General features: G+C 37.7%; 1 protein-coding gene across 1 annotated transcript in view; it reads left to right on the forward strand.

The window, feature by feature from the left end:
• The first annotated feature begins 8,921 nt into the window (after positions 1 to 8,921).
• Positions 8,922 to 17,846, forward strand: part of LOC138696784 (G1/S-specific cyclin-D2-like) — a 127,952-nt gene continuing 119,027 nt past the window's right edge. The window contains exons 1-2 of the mRNA XM_069822188.1: positions 8,922 to 9,355; positions 16,168 to 16,383. Of these exons, the coding sequence (XP_069678289.1) occupies positions 9,155 to 9,355; positions 16,168 to 16,383 (417 nt within the window). The 5' untranslated portion in view covers positions 8,922 to 9,154. The remainder of the gene's footprint in view (positions 9,356 to 16,167; positions 16,384 to 17,846) is intronic.

The following is a 17,846-nucleotide window of genomic DNA, read 5'->3' on the forward strand; positions in this document are numbered from 1 at the left end:
TTCCACGCAAAATGGCGTTAACTCTGGAATTAAAGGTTTTGAGAAAAAGTTGTATAGAACGTTTTAGTCTTAGTTTCACCTCTACATCACACACAAAGCATTTACACGTAATAATGAACTACCCTGTATATGCCTGCTTAACTTTGACTAAATGATGCACAGTGATCTCAGAAGCTATGCTGACATCCATTTCATGTAACATATGTGCTCTCACTTCACCGTCAAAGACAGCTGATGACACATAGAGAATTTCCTTCTTCCCAGATTGAACCCCATGGAGTGTCATGGTAAGTTAAAATTGTCTACTTTATCAATCATATTAAATAACAATATTATTATACTATATATTCCTGGTTCTGAAGGTTAAATGTGCAAAATTTTATAAATATTAGTTAAAGCATATAGATATAGAAAACAAAATTTAATCTATATTGGAAGACATTGAATTTTCCACCCTAGACCCCTATATGGCATATGAAATTGGGGGAAAAACAGATTAAACAATATCCTAATTGTATTATGTGCTCCAAAAAACCCCATGATATCAAACTGTATGTTGACCAGAAGATTTCAAGTTTTCTTTTTATGCTAGGAGCCACCTCACAGTGTGTCATGGTAAACTAAAATTTTTATTTTTCTTTTTTCGTACGAAAGAACAAAAAAAAAAAAAAAACACATCTTCATTAGTCTTCACCCAATCCAAATATTGCTGTTTTTATGCAATAGGGGTATGAGACCAGGAAAAGGGATTGTCGATATTTTAATATAGTCTATCCTTTTCCTTTTCCTGGTTGTGAAGACTAAGTATGCAAAATGTGGTAATTATCTGTCAAATTGTTTAGATTTTTCACCCTTTGACCACTATGCGCCCACATAGAAATCAGGGGGGAAACAGACAAATCAATATCATAATCGTAGTATGCACTCCCCCCCCCCCACCCCAAAAAGAAAAACAGAATATTAAATTGTATTTCCATTAGAGGATTACGAATTTTCCTCCTACCTTTAGAAGTCACCTCATGGGTTGTCATAGTTAACTAAATTTTTTTTTCTCCCCCCATGATTATGAAGGCTCAATTGTGCAAAATTTGGTACTGTAAATATTGCTCAAAACATATATATTTGTATAGAGAACATAACAAGAACTTACTTTGACTTTTATGTATAGATTATTATTAAAATTTGTAAATATTGTATAGTTATTATGGTATATTAAAGTAACATTGTATAAATTTCCATACATAAAGTCATATTTTCTGTTTTTTTTTTTTTAATATTTATTTTGGAACTTGAAAAAATGTACAATTTTTATTTCTCAGGATCTTTCTTTTTGATAAAATTTAATAAACTTTTACTTTTCTTTACATGTGTATGGCCTACATTTGTGTAAGCAATGTCTGCAGTTTGTCTCTCTGTCTCTGGTTGGATCAATTAGACTTTTTGAGAAAAGCTTTAGGAAATGTTGACTTACATCCAATTATAAAATGATATAAATCTGTAAAAATGTTATAATCTATGCTATAACTGTTGAGATGTTATAAACTTTGAGAGAAGGGGCATATTGTATATAAAACTTGAGAGAATGGGCATACTAATTGTATTAATAACATTGCTTAAAATTCTTTCCCTACTGATACCATTTTTAAAAAGTTGAGATTACAAACTTGTATTCAGTGTAGAATTCTAAAATTCGTATGTTAAGGAGCTTATTTTGTATCTCGCTTTCGTGAACTTAGAGAAAATGAAATGACATGCTCATTTGAATGGTATTGAAATAGGTAAATAATACAATAAATATAGTGCAAGAAATGAGCCTGTGAGCCAAAAGGATTACACCGTTCTGCATTTCAAAACTTATTTTCTGTTGTCTTCAATCTGGTAGGCGATTCTAAACTGATTTTTTGTGCTGAATTCGAAAATAATCTCCATTTTCCCCCATCACGTCAGATTTTCAGACAATTCATGAATAACGAGAAATGAAATTATAGCTTTGTGAAACGTCATAAAAATTATTTTCAATAAGAATTTTGTGAGAAAAGCTAGGCTACTTTGTTGTTTGCCACTAATTAATCATTAATTGATATTAATTAATAATTATAAGCACTTTCATAATCTTACCTCAATATTGCACTTCAAATTTTCCCCTCTTTGACCTCCTCGCATGTTGTTCAGAGCAGTCCCTTTTTAACATCCAGCAATAGTCCGCATTGTTTCTATTATGAAGCAAAACACCTTTAAGACTTTTCTGAGAAGAATCTATGAAGAACCTCCACTCTTTGGAATTATAGTTTATGTTATAAAATTTTAAGACAGCAAGGATGTCTTGGCAATACACTAAATTTTCTTCTTCAGCAAAAAAAGGGACAAGTTCCTTCTCACGATGCCTGTGCCATGAAAAATATGTATCCTCAGCCAATACTTTCTTTTCTTTTAACCTAGAACCTAATAGTTCTGCTGATTCTTTAGGAAAATTTAAATCCCTCACTAAATCATTAAGCTCATTTTGATTAAAACATATCATCGCCAGTATTATCTGGTTCATAAGTATGATCCACTTGAGATTCAGTTTCATTGCTACTGGATGCAGATGGCAATGTATCTGATTCAGGGTGTACTGGAATGGGAATATCAGGACCATGAGGTACGGGCCAAATGGCAGAGGGAATGTTAGGATATAGAATATCTTTCTTGTTTTTAGCAGTATATCCAGCTACTGGTACCTTAACTAAACAAAAATAACAATCGTCTCCATGATTTGTAGGTTCCCTCCAAATCATAGGGATACCAAAGGACAGTGATTTCATTTTTTCATTTTTCCAACTCCTCAACTCTTCAACACAACTACGACACACTTTATGGGGGCACCAGAATTTGTCCTGGCCTCCTAACTTAATGCCAAAATATTGAAAGTAAGTATTCTTTACAAAAGCTGTTGTATTCTGTTTCTGTTTTACCAACGTTTATGACCCACATATATATAGCAAAACAAATTTGGATCATTTACACAACCACGTTCCGACATTTCTATGAAACAACACTATTAAGTTGTACTCTCGCAGAAAAATGAGAACCCACACACTTCACATTTACACGACAACCAACAACACAAAACTGAACCTCTAATTTTAAAAAAAACTTTTAAAAGGGGATAGATTTATTATCTCAGTAAGGAAATCTGTAGCCTCATAAGCTGGATTGCACTTCCATAAATAAATATATATATGGGGACCCTCTGTCATTTCTCTAATTCATTGTTAGTTTTAATAGCAATCTCTAAGGGTAAATATTTTCTTCATAATTTTTTATGACCTGAGATACTAAACATTTCAACTTCCTGTTTATAGATAACCTTGGTTGCAGACAGATAAAAATTTCCAAGAATAAACAACAGATGTCTTAACCTCAGCTCATTTTAAGGGGGAGGACACAATTTTGTACATCCCTCATGGGCGGATATAGTTAGTAGATTTTAATAAATCTCAAATACAAACATAATCAAATATATTATGTCATATTTTAAGTAATAAAGTTTAAATTATAAGCTATCGTGCCTTTTTAACAAATGAAAAGCACCCTGTAATATTACTATATATTTACGAAAAATATTGAAAACATAAAATTTTGAATTGTAAAAAATTCTGACGTGGTACGCGAAAATGGGTTTCAGTTTTGCAATCAGTGTAAAATTGTGGTTCAGAGACGCTCATTTATTTCAAAACAACAAAATCCATGCAGAACGGTGTTATCTATGAAAATTCTTCCTGATATTCGAGAGATCCCTCGACCAGTTTTATTAAAAACTTATAATAGTACATCTTTGTGTGGAGTGTGGCATTGTATGGGGGAAGAAACGTGAACATTACGACGAAGTGAAGAGAAACGACTAGAAGCAATTGAAATGTGAATATGGAGAGGAATGGAGAGTGTAAAATGAACAGTCAGAATAAGGAATGAAGCTGTGCTTAAAATCTTGAGTAAAGAAAGAATTTTGCTGAAACTGATCGGTAAGATAAAAAGAAATTGGCTGGGCCACTGGCTAAGAAGAAATGCTTATTATAGGATGCACTGGAAGGAATGGTGAACGGAAGAAAAGTTCGGTACAGAAGAAATGAGATGATAGACAACACTAAGATACATGGATCATATGCGGAGGCTAAGAGGAAGGCGGAAAATAGGAAATATTGATAATGCTGAGTTTGCAATGTAAGGCCTACCCTTGGGCAAAACACTGTGAAAAAATAAGTACTACATTCGTTATCAGTGGCGGCTCGTGGGTATTGAATTCAGGGGGGCTGCATACAGAAATAAACCATGCAACTTATCTTATTTAAAGATTAGTTCCATGCGCCTTGTCTTGTAGGTTGTAAACTTTTGAATCATCATCTTATTAAAATCCGATATGTCGTTTAACATAGTCTTTAAAATGGAAAACATATGCGTTCAGTCTCTCTTCTCTGATCGTATTTCTAAGATAGGATTTTACTCTCTTCAAACACAAAAGCAACGTTCTGATTCGGAAGTTGTCATTGGTATGGTGATAGCTATGCTTAGTAGTTTCACAATTTCTGAAAATGAGGCCTGCAAGTTCTCAGATAAAAGAAACTGCTAGAGCTTGACTACGTCACTGATATTTCTGAATTCTTGACTCTGATACAACACAGTGAGTTCCGTTTAGAGTTTGTCTTTATCGAACATTGGAAAAAGCTTCACACATACATTTAGGTCATTTTCAGGAAGTGAGCTTTTGTAGCATTCAAATTTTTCTTGACACGGAAGAGAAGATAATATCAGATGATCTATGAACTGCTGGAATCGGGTATTAGCTTGTGTGATAATGAGGTCACACACTTCCTTGGCTGCCGCAGCCCTTGTCTGAATTCCTTCGACCTTACGACGCTTTTTAGGGTTTTCATTTTCACAGATCCGACTATGCTACCGAGGCCGACTCTGCATATCAAGCTTTGTTAATGCCAAACATGCAATACGGAACAGTGCACAGTAATGTTGAGCAGCGAGATCTGTGTTTAAAACTGCGCGCTACTGACAAAATGCTGCAAATTTTGCAGCACCTGGAAACTCTGGATTCACGGCAAGGGGCAGCAGGAGGAGGGGTAAAACTAACGCGCAAAGCATCAGAGACGAGACTGGCAACTCCAGGGGAGGAAGTAGCTTCACCCATAGTCCTTGTCTCTGGTTTCGCTCTTGCAGCACCAGGGGAGGAAGTGACTTCACTAATCATTGCGTGCATGTCAATGAGAGCGAAATTCTTTTAAAAATTCGAGCCGCTAAATAGAGACTGCATAATAAATGTATTTCACAACATAAAACGAGTCAAGAGTCACAAATGTCTGGGGGTGCTGCAGCTCCGCAGCCCCCCTTCGAAAGCCGCCCCTGTTCGTTATCAACACACTTTTTAAATATAAGACAGTACACTAAATGGCATCTTTGGTGCAATAGTAACGAAGGCAATTTAATGCCAATATTTAAAGTTCAAGGGCAGGCTTATAATTTAATTGGAAGTCTTCTTCCAGGTCTCAGTTCTCACAAATATATTTTATTTTAGACGCTGGCCAATTTTCTGTTAAGTCTATTGTAATAATATACGTAATCAAACGTGGCGCAACACCTCTTTAAGGGTCCAGACTGATCAGCCAGCTGCTGGCCTCACGTCCACAAGCCGAAGCAGAGGTGGACGATCATCCATCCATAATGGAGGTATGTGGTTACCACGATGATCCCCCCCAGCCGTTATAATTGGCTTTTGTAACCGGAATTCGCAACCTACCGTAGCTCCCCAAGTGCACCATGATGCTGGGTGGATACCAGTCCCATACACTGGCCGAGATTTTAAGAGAAAATTTATTTCCCCGGGAGGGATTGAAGCAACGCGCATTCCGTAACGCGAGCATTGGCCATGGTGCATGAGTCTAGCTAATCAATTCTATTGTAGTACCAAGCTTGAAACTGGAAATGATTGAACGTCCAGAAAGTGCGAGTAGGCCTATTGTATGATAATAACAGTTACACTCATAGTTTTAAGTACAATAATTTTGAAAATAATTCAAGAACAGATGGCTTGTAACTTACAATAATCTAATTTTTCACTAAGTAATAAAAGAGCTGTGTATTTGAAAATATAATAGATTTAAGTCAATGATTTTATTTGTAATAAGTGTAGCGAAGCACACGGGATAACTGGTATTAACATATACTAGTGACTTGTAATGGATCTTTTAAGCGCGTATCTTTTTTTCCCTTCGAACTAATAAAACCATTTTTTTTACTTGGTTATTTAAAGACGCTCTACCAACTATGAGGTTATTTAGCGTCAATGAAATTGGTGATAGCGAAATGGTATTTGGCGAGATGAGGCCGAGGATTCGCCATAGATTACCTGACATTTGTCTTACGGTTGGGGAAAACCTCGAGGAAAAAACCCGACCAGATAATCAGCCCAAGCGGGAATCGAACCCGCGTCCGAGCGCAACTCTGGATCGGTAGGCAAGCGCCGACCGAGCTATGGAGCTGTGCCGGTGGCTTTACAACCTTCTTATGGGTGAGTATGTTTCCATAAAAGTAAGAGCAGTGGCAGTTTCACTGGATGCGTTTAGGTCTACCCAAAAATAAGTGGTCTGATTCCATCATTTTAGCAGTGTTGTTCCAAAGATCTTTTTCCTCTTTGATGATAACTTAGAATTTGGCAAGGCATTCTAAAGACATGAGATCTCCGTTTGGTTCTATAATTTTTTGAATGTTTTCTAAAATTGGATCGATTTTTAGTTCTTCCAAAAGTCATTAGTTTTCTTTTGTATAGGCCTAATTCAGAATAGCACGCACTTCTTAAAAACTCCATTTCACTGTCGTCACTTTCAAGAAAAAACTATCGTGAGCGCGATTTTTTTTTTACCAGAAATAAGTTACGATGCTTACAAGTTAGAATAAACCGCCCAGCATTGCGTATTCACTGCAAAAGTTCCATGAGTCTTGACCGTTTTTTTTTCTCGCTGATAATTGGTTTAAACTTTGACTGTCGCGTTCACCATCATGTTGGATAGTATCATAACCGTGTCTCCTGTAAAGTTAGCAAAATTGTATAATATTTATTAACAGCAGGCCTACATATTTTCTTTTTTCACTGTCCAATATGCTGTATTCGTTCAAGAGTGTATATTTCACGGAACATGAGTGGTAAGCACAATAAGCCTCAGGCTGCAGTGCAGGCCTTCAGGTCCCTCTTTGTAAAAACGAAGCCTATATAATAAATGAATAACGCCTTTAACTTTAACTTTATATACGTAGGTAGTCAAAAGATTTTTTTTGTCTCCCTCTCCCAAATGACAACTAACTATGCTAATGATTCGGTGTTCATCACATTCACGTGACATGTATGGTTCAATCGTTGTTACCATACATGAGAATTGGTGTCGTCATTGTAGGCTTTAGTTACAGTACGTTTCTGAACAGGCGAGGGTTTGAAAGTGTTGTAAATAGCATTCATTGCATAATAATTATTAAAGCTGCTGGTATTCAGTTTTGCTGATATAATATCCATTTCAGAGCCACCGATGTAGCTCAATCGGCTGAGGTACTTGCCTGCCGATCCGGAGTTGCGCTTGGACATGGGTTCGATTCCCGCTTGCGCTTATTATCTGGTTGGGTTTTTCCGAGGTTTTCCCCAACCGCAAGGCAAATGTTAGGTAATCTATGGCGAATACTCGGCCTCACCTCACCAAATATCATCTCGCTATCACCGATCCTTTTGACGCCAAATAACCGAGCAGTTGATACAGCGTCGTTAAATGAACAAGTAAAAAAATCCATTTCAAATCTCTAGCTCAAATGTAACAATTTTATGCCATTTTAAATAACAACATCCACATTGAAGGTGAATTGCATTACTTTCAAAATAATGTCGATTAATATTGTTCGACTCTTACTCGCCTAAAATAATATGTATTTATTTTATTTTTAACTGGACACTGGAAAATTTCTCACGTTAATATTTCGTTATTTCCTTGCTTTCCACAGCTGTGGAACAACGCATTCGCTCTTCTCTCCGTTTCTCGTCCTCTCCATCTTTTTCCTTGGTTAGGAATAATAAAAATGTACCATGGTATGTATGACCTGGGTGTTTATGTTGTCCTTAGGTTTAGGGCCTAAGTTATATTTAGATAGATACAAAATATTAGGAAGGGACCCTACCAAAAATTCGCTGTGATTACCCCCTACGAGATCCCGATGGACTCATCCATACGAGGCCTCGATCCACTACATCTTTGTCTCGTCTAAGGTACAAGACGCAACAATGATGTCTGTAGTAGAAAAATAATAAAAAAACAAGAGTTTATAATTACAAATATTATAAACTTCAATTTCAGTATCAAGGAATTCAGGTTTCCAGATATTTCATTTTGAAATGTTGTACGCAACAATGAACAGCCATAATAAAGGAGTAATATTAATTTTTTAGCAACGAGGTGAGTACGATAAAATGACCTTGCCGCAGTTTATTATAAATTAAAGTAATTTACTCTTATTTTGTGATTTATCAACATATTTGCAGTTATAATGAGTAACGGTTAAAATTATTGCAATTCAACTCCCACCTAAAGGCAAAACAAAAGACAAAAACAATAAAAATGTATTATGTTGTTAATGAGAGTTCACTGAGAATGACACTGACAACGTTTTTTGTGCAGGAATGGAAGTCTGAGTAGACCGACAGTTGTAAATCTCTGATACCGATAATGAAATCCTTCAAGGGAAAAAGAGGGCTAGCCCTCTTGGTTCCGGCACGCTCCGTTAGAATGCGTTTACTTCACATTTTGTTGCTTACCGAAATCACCGACAGAGTGAGGGAGCCAGGAATGGGAGGTGAAGGATGTGGATATAGGTTTCATATCTTTCTGTTCGTTCGCATTCGTAAGTTGGCGAGTGTGGCCGACAATTGTTGTGCTCCTTGTGTGAAGCTGCTTAGTGAGTGTTCACGTGTGACAGGCATTTTATATTTTGACAGTTCGGTAGTCTCCTTTATTAAACTAATTTAATTTGAAGATTGAAACAGAGAGACTGTTTATTACAAAATTTGTGTGAATTGTTTTGAAGCTGTCAACACGAAGAGTGTTTTCAGCTGAAGATACTGACTTTTTTTTGAATGATGGATTTGTTGTGCGTTGAAAGGCTGTCAGGTTGCAGATTAGCAGAAAGAGATCGTGTTATTTTCGAAGACATGAGAGTTCTGCAAAACTTGTTGGATTTAGAGACAGTGTATACACCTGCTCGTAACTATTTTGGAACTGTACAGAAGGACATTCAGCCGTTCATGAGGAAAGTCGTGTCAACTTGGATGTTAGAGGTAATTAAGAATGACTTTATTTCAAATGACAGTTTGTGATAATTTACGTTGAGAGGTTCCGTACTGGTATGATAAGTAATTATACTCTAAATTTTTAATATGGGAGAAAGAAAACATAGGGCGTTATTTGTTTTTATGAGGTGATGTTTGATGTTATTTACGGCAATTTCTGAGAAAAGTCGACATCCAATTTATTTTATATTGAAATTTTACTTCAGTACAATTAATAACATTTAAAGCTAAAAATAATATATAAATTACTATAAAAATATCTACAAACATTTTTATCGTAGAACATTGGCGCAGTTTTATGCAAAGAATTAATAATTTGCGGGAAAGCTCAAGTTTGTTAATGGTGTGACATATTATGCCTTCTATAAAATGTAAAGTTTTGGCTCAGAAGTGCGGTTATTCAAGTCGAGACATGCGATAGTTCTTGAAATTTTGTATTAAGACAGTAGTAAGACGATATTGTTGGTAATGGACAGCTGTTAACTTCGAGAATTTATTGGTACATTGAATTGTTAAAGAAAGTTGGTCGTTACATAACCGATAAATAATAGATTCTGATATTCTGCGAATAATTAGCATCCATCTGCTTTTTGCCAGTATGTGTTAGTCTATATGATACGTTTGCCAATTACGACAGGACTATCTATGCCATAGAACAGGGTTTCGTATCCCGACGAGGTCAAATGGGGCAGTTGTTCAGATGAGTTTTGCGCGTCAGTGGCTTCGGTGGTGTTCACCTTGACTGAGGATGTGAAAAATAGGCATTTCATATTTGGGTGAAGCTTCGGTATCCCCCCCCCCCCCCTACACTACACACGGGAGAGAAAACTTAGGCGTGCTTAAATAATTTTCACATTTCTCGGCCTCATATCACTTAAATAATTCCCTCAACCAATCCACTAATCTTGTCACATATTATATCGGCTTGATGTCACTTAGTTATCCCCTCATTTAACCCATATAACCCATAAATAAACTTATAAATCAGACGTCAGTATCGTGTGTGATGTGGGGCGATATTGAAGATTGGCCCATTTTTGCTCTTACAGTAACCAGCATCATAGCCTTCGGAAGTGTATGTATATGCCACTAATTACATCCAAGGGAGATACTCTATTTTTATTATTTTGATCCACGATAGCCTTCGGAAGTGTATGTATATGCCACTAATTACATCCAAGGGAGATACTCTATTTTTATTATTTTGATCCACGTTAAAATACTATGGTAATTTTTACTCTATTTGTGTTGTATTTTTGATCCAGGGAAAATACTCTTCTTTCACTCAAAAAAGTCTGGGATTGTACATGTCAATCTAGGTTTATATGCTGTAGGTCGCACGGGGAGAGTAGGCTAAACGAAGTTTTACAAAAAATACGATATAAGCCTAGATTGAGTAAAAATTAATAGGCCTCTTTGACAGTGGACTAAAATAATAAAAATGGAGCATTTTTCCTTCGGTATAATTGATAAAACCGTTTAAGTACTTATTACCGTGACTCATTGAAGCTGTTCTAAAATTAAATACAATAAATAATGTAAAAATGTTCAGTCTTATGACTTATCATTATGTAATTTAGATATCGTAGAAGCAAGTTGTAGGATCTGATGATGTAAAAGGCGAAAACGTTTATACATTATTTATATTTAATATGTATTAACAAATGTTAGTATTAAATTTGATAAGTTATAAGATTGAACATTTTTACATTATTTATTGTATTTAATAACTGACTTATCTGAAAATCAAAACATGAATTGTAAATTGTTCTAAAATTACTATTCAGGATTAGTGTATGACAATCGTGTTGAATCTAGGCTCCGTTTCTGTCCTTGTCCGAAATGTTAATAGATAAAACTGTACTCCAGATAAGTGGAGAATAGCCATATGTTGTGATGAAGTTACAGGCATTATAATACTTCAAGTTACAGACAATAAGCAGCTGAATATTCGCCATTCATTGTTAGAATTTTTTACCCTCCTGACTGTCTTGCTGCGATAAGATACCATGTAGAACCGACTAATACTCAGGTCACACGCACCTCTGCTTAAAAATAAAATTGCTTACTACATTCCGTCAGCTCTAAGGGGAAAGCGATAGATTTCTAAGTAGCCTAGCCTACATGTCGGTGAAACTGGGTTCGGTTCCCGGCAGAGAAGAGTAAATGTACCTCTGAACTGGACGTTTTTCCATTGTTTTGTAGTCACCCTGTCTTTTAAGCGATGGTCTTTCTCTATGTCACCATATAAAGCAAAAAGTTCTGCTACTTGTGACCAGTTCCTGTTCATAATTCTCTCGTGTCGTCGGTAATCTAATAGACATACAAACCGAAGTTTGTGGGTTCAAACCAGGCGGTGGACAATGGATTTTAGAGCTATAAAATTCTTAGTATGACTTCTCGTCGTGGATTTACGTCACGTCAGAGAACCCTATCTCTGTTAGTGGGCTATGGGAAAAGTTTGTCGGGACATTATTCATCCACATTGAAATTTCAACACTGAATTACTTACGTAGTTAAAAGCGTTAAATCAAATACCTATTGTAAAAATAATGAAATCCGTGGCACGACAACTCATGAAGGGCCAAGGTCGGTCAGCCGATTGTTGGCTTTACGTACACGTGTCTCATAGAACTGAGCGATCATCCAACCGGTACGGGGTTAACGTGTTACCATAGTCTAGTATATACAGTCACGAAGCGTAAGTTGTTGAGGGTACTAGGAATAATAGACTGTGCCGGTACTATTTCGCATTGTCTGTGATGAGGCGATAATAGCGATCCTAGTGGTTAGCAACTGTATATGGATGCATATTCCCTACGTATTGAGCTTCGTGACTGTATATATTAGACTGTGGTTTCTTCCACATTTGTGGACGGAACAATTACATTAGTTAGGTTAATAATATTAATTATTCTTGGAGACTATTTGCATGCCTCCGAGCTGTAGCTACCCAACTTACATGAAAATTGACCCAACAGTAGATTTTAAAATTTTAGGTTGCTGTTCATAGACATTTCGCAGCACGCGCTACGAGCGTACTAAGCTAGCCCCGGCTATCCACTGGTTAAGGCTGGTTCCCAATAAACCGGGAACGGAAACGACAACGAGAACGGAAATATTGTTAAAGTAAATGTATTTAAATGTGAACATTCACAATGAACTATTGTGAATGGTCACATTTAAATACATTTATTTTAACATCATTTCCCTTCTCGTTGCAGTTTCCGTTCCCGGTTTATTGTGAACCAGCCTTTACTAGTACAGAATTCAAATCATATCCTATCGCTAACATTGGTTTATGAATACGAAAAACGCTGATCATCCACCGGAAGCCCGCGCTAAAAATGTCTATGAATACGGCCCTTAGTTTATTTAACTACGCTGTATCAGGTACTAAATTATTTAGTGTCGATGGAATTGGTGGTAGCAAGAGAGTATTTTGCAAATAGCCCGTACATGCAGGGTGTTTCAGATGTCCGTGCATTAAATTTAAGGGACGGTAGAAGAGGCCAAAACATTTTATCAGACAACCTAGGGTCGGCGTCGCGCTTTTTGCTCTGTAGATTTGTGGAACACTGTGTATAGGCCTCTTACGAAATAGTTGCATGCTTTGAGCTTTCTTTTACAGTTATTTTGCAAAATGAGAAGAAAAAGTTGTTTATTTTCTAATAGATATGCCTGCGCCTAAGGCATCATTCCTTGGACTAGCGGTACGAAATGAGTGCGGGTTCGAGTCCTCATAGGTAAAGAAATTTCTTATGAAATTTTGGTCATTGTATGAGACCGGTGTCCACCAAGCATTATGATGAATTTGGGGAGCTGCAATGAGTAGCGATTTTTTTGTAGGCCAGCTATAATGATTGGGGTGATCATCTTGCTGACCATACGTTACTTCCATACTGGTTGCATGATCGTTCACCTCTGCAGAGGCATGTGAACATCAGGCGTGTAGTTGGCTGATAGATCTCAGCTCTTCATGGCCTGTCATACCACAGATTCAACTATCAAAACACAGTTTTAAGGATATTTTGATGGACTGCCCTGTAACAACATGGGATTATATTCAGATTGCATTCGGTTTGGGTGTTAAGCTTCTGTGCACATCAGCCTGTTAACTTTTAGATGATGGTGACATCTGCGTATTAGGGTCACCAGATGGAAAAAGCGAAAAGCAGAACATGTCTGAGAACGCAGGATTTTCCACAAAAAGCAGGATGTGATAAGATAACACGTGACGTAACGCTTATTTTGAATATTTTATATAGACCTAATATTGTAAATTGTTAGTATACTATAAAATTGATACAAAACTGTTAATAATCCTTAATTACATTAACTAACTGTATTGATTGGAGATAAGCTTATACTTCGTGTAATTTCCTGATCGTTGGTAGGGCCTACTTACCTGATGATCGAGTTTGAGCAAGAAATGTTGTTTGTGATCTAGTAAACACTTGTGGAAATCCACTCAAGATAAATGTCTTGAATTAAATTTTACAAACATAATTGTGTAAAACGAGTTTGCACTTATGTCAGATCGTAACGAAAAATGCTACAAAACACAAATTTTGCTTCTGAAATTTATTTTATATTGACATAACCTTCAATAGTTATTTTTTGAAACCATGTGGTCCAATTTAATTTATTAAATGTATCACACATTTTAAGTCCCGCGCCATGGCGTCGCGGTCTAAGGCATCCTGCCTAGGACTCGCGTTACAGAATGCGCGCTGGTTCGAGTCCTTAGGGGGGAACAAATTTTCTCATGAAATTTCGGCCAGTGTATTGGACTGGTGCCCACCCAGCATCGTGATGCACTTGGGGAGCTACGATAGGTAGCGAAATCCGGTTGCGAATGCCAGCTATAACGGCTGGGGGGATCATCGTGCTAACCACGCGATACCTCCATTCTGGTTGGATGATCGTCCACTTCTGCTTCGACATGTGGGCGTGAGGCCAGCAGCCGGCTGGTCGGTCTAGGCTAGGCCCTTCACGGGCTATAGCTCCACGGATTATTATTATTACCACATATTTTAAACACAGTTTCTTGTAGAAAAATGTACCGTATTCTGAATGTCGTATCGTAACGCATGGAATCCATCTGAATTACAAGTTGTTCTCTTTGACGACCAATACTGACATAGTATTATTTAGATCTATTTATTTTTTCTATTAGTAATGTCATTCCGTAGTTACTGTGATACGTGGTTGCATTTATTAAACGACCATGCACGTCTGATTGAAGTTCTGGCAGATGCATACGTCTAAATTACCAGGCAGTACTGTATATCTCACTTGATATGTATCGGAAGAACAATTGTTTGTATACATCATACTGGAATAGGGATCTAGTCATTTGGCATGAAACTCTTAAGAGGATAAAATTATGTTCCTTTGAAGTACGGTTTACTCTAGATAGTGTACAGTACGATTATTTAGTCCTGACAGTCTCCGACAATGTGCGCCTGGGTCAGACGAGTCCATTAAGTTACGCCAAGGGGTGTTCGGGTTAGTCAGTCGCTTGCATTCAGAGCGATCGGATGCCACGCGTGCGGTAGAGTGGTGTGTTACCAGTATACTGTACTCCAACCACGAGAAATTCTCCAGGGAATGAGAGGGAGCGGGGTGATGCTGTGAATGAATGTTGATGTCATAAGGTCACACACGTGGGTACTCGTATCTCTATTGGCTAAGTCTCACAGCACAAACAATAACACTGATATACACATTTTTATACTAAGTACCCTAGTTACAAAATTAGATCACGGTTAATCTCCTGGTCTTTTAATCTCTCCATACGGGAAATAACATATGCTGGAGAGCGCATGATTTTTAAACTGACGTTATAACTCTAATATTATCTATCTACTTCGCTCCAGTAGATGACGCAATAGTAAGCATATTCCTTTCACGGTTTATCTCCTGGTTGGAGAACAGTAGTTAAGCTGTACTGCATTTCTTTACTGGCCGCTCGCCCTTATCTCTAGTCCAGAGCTCTCCCCACTGCTCCTATTACTTCCCCTCTTTCGCGTCGCCAAGCTGTCAGGACTAAATAATCGATCTGTAATATAGTATTGTATTCGTACTACGTTAGCGTATTTCATGTAAATCTTAAAGTGTAAAGGGGCCTACTTCTCTGTCACATCCCTCGTTATCAGTAGTCTGTGTGGAACAAAGACGTCATGCGCTAAGCTGGAATGGAAGCGCTATGTTCAGTCTATACTCTGTTGTCACTCTGTATTAACAAGCAGCAACAAAAAGTTGAATCTGGAGCTTAATCCCTTAACAGTAGGGTATTGCATTTCTTTAGTGACCGCTCGCTCTTATCTCTACTCCGGAGCTCTCCCCACTACTCCTATTACTTCCCCTCTTTCGCGTCACCGAGCTGTCAGGACTAAATAATTATAATCGGTCTGTAATATAGTATTGTATTCGTACTACGTTAGCGTATTTCATGTAAATCTTAAGTGTAAAGGGGCCTACCTCTCTCACATCACTTATCAGTAGTCTGTGTGGAACATAGACGTCATGCGCTAAGCTGGAATGGAAGCGCTATGTTCAGTCTGTACTCTATTGTCACTCTGTATTAACAAGCAGCAACAAAAAGCTGAATCTGGAGCTTAAAAAGTGCGGAAAATGGAAATTTCACCCATTTAATCCCTTAACAATGAGGTCAGTAAACGTATCAGGAAACTAGAATGTAGTGTCCTACATCATCTAAAGCTAATGTGATATTTTATTTTTCATTTGATAGATAATAGCATGCTTTGCAGTATTGTGATCATTGTCTACTGCAGGTGTGCGAGGAGCAGCACTGTGAGGATCAAGTGTTCCCCTTGGCAGTGAACTTCCTGGACAGATTCCTGTGCCGTTGCCCCATCTCACGTCGGCAGCTCCAACTCGTGGCTGCTGTGTGTCTGCTCCTGGCCACCAAGATCCGGCAGTGTCAGGTGCTCTCTGTGGACGTGTTGTGTGCTTACACGGACAACAGCATATCGCCAGAGGAAATGAGGGTAAGTCACTTTTCCATGCAAATGAATGTTAATTGCTTCGTATCATGTTAGATGCAAACGATATAAGCTTCCATAATTACACATAGGCCCTATCTATTAAAAAGAAGTCGAATAATATATTCTTCTAATTGCTGCAGCCTCGCTTGTTGTTTGCCTCGCGGTTTTGCTCTTTTGGTAGCGAGGCAAGAACGCGAAGCAGCGTGAGCCACCAATTAGTGCGCAGCAATAATTGAGGCAGAAACATCGGGTTGCGTGATGGCATATTTACCAATGAACAGTCCACACGGAATGAGGTAGTCACTGCTAGGCACCTTTAATTCCATCCATCACGGGTGAGGCAGCCTCGCACTGCAGTATTGCGAGGCGAGGCATGCACTGGGCGAAGCATGAGACAGCCTGGCTTCGTGGATTCGCGGCTTAACAGTGTAGGATTAAGAAACTCGCCTGAGCAAGGTCACGATTTATGCACAGAACCAGCAGAATTAAACAGCTGATGGTGATTGAGGGTGACTTGCAATTATTAGAAGACAGATATGGTTGAGTTGATGGATTTTCTTGTGATGAGCTTTATGATATTAAGAGATGAGTGTGTCGAGAGGGCCAGCCCTTTAACATGATCCGAAACTCTTTCCACAGCATCAGCTTTCTGAACGTTCAACGTTTGTTGCTGTTACCCTAAGATTAATATGGAATCTGGCGATCTGTTTAATGGTTATTGTCCAACTTCCAGACATATTTTATTAGTATGTTGTACGAGTTTAGCCAGCAGTCCGAAGACTGGTTTAAATCTCACAAGTGATACTAATAAGACATCAATCATTAGGCAACTAACCCAGCAGATAATGCATCCATCGCTGACTAGTAACCTTTTATTATTATATTGGAAATAAAAGTATGAGTGAAAGGAAACTGCATTACATTTCTCTTTTCTTTAATGGATCACCTTACATTACATTAACGTTTGCAGTAGCGTTACCAACCTGTCCTACCCGCAACTAGCTGCCCATTTTGGTGTGAAGGAGAAATTTCCGACCACGTAATGTTTATTTTTAGCTCCGCTGTATCCCTTTCACGTTTGTTGAACTTACTCATCGACATATATATATATATATATATATATATATATTTTTTAAGCGAAATACTGTAATTTCACAGGACTAACGGCTTCGAAGCTGGGTACCTGGTTCTAATGAAGTGCATTGGTAGCAATATAACATGGGGGCATGAGATAGTTACTCTGCCTGCCATAATAAAATTCACTTCAATTAAATTCCCCAATGTAAAAAAAAATCCTCAGCTATGGAGTAACGGTTTCATGTCTCTGACCGTGAAGCAAGCGGGCTCGGGTTCAAATTCTGATTTGAGACAAGTTACCTGGTTGAAGGTTCTTACAGAGTTTTCACTCAGCGAAGTAAGAGCAACTGCTGGGTAACTTTTCGGCACTAGACCCAGAACTCATTTCG

The sequence above is a fragment of the Periplaneta americana genome, chromosome 3 (assembly GCF_040183065.1).
Source record: "Periplaneta americana isolate PAMFEO1 chromosome 3, P.americana_PAMFEO1_priV1, whole genome shotgun sequence".
In the NCBI taxonomy this organism is placed as follows: domain Eukaryota; kingdom Metazoa; phylum Arthropoda; class Insecta; order Blattodea; family Blattidae; genus Periplaneta; species Periplaneta americana.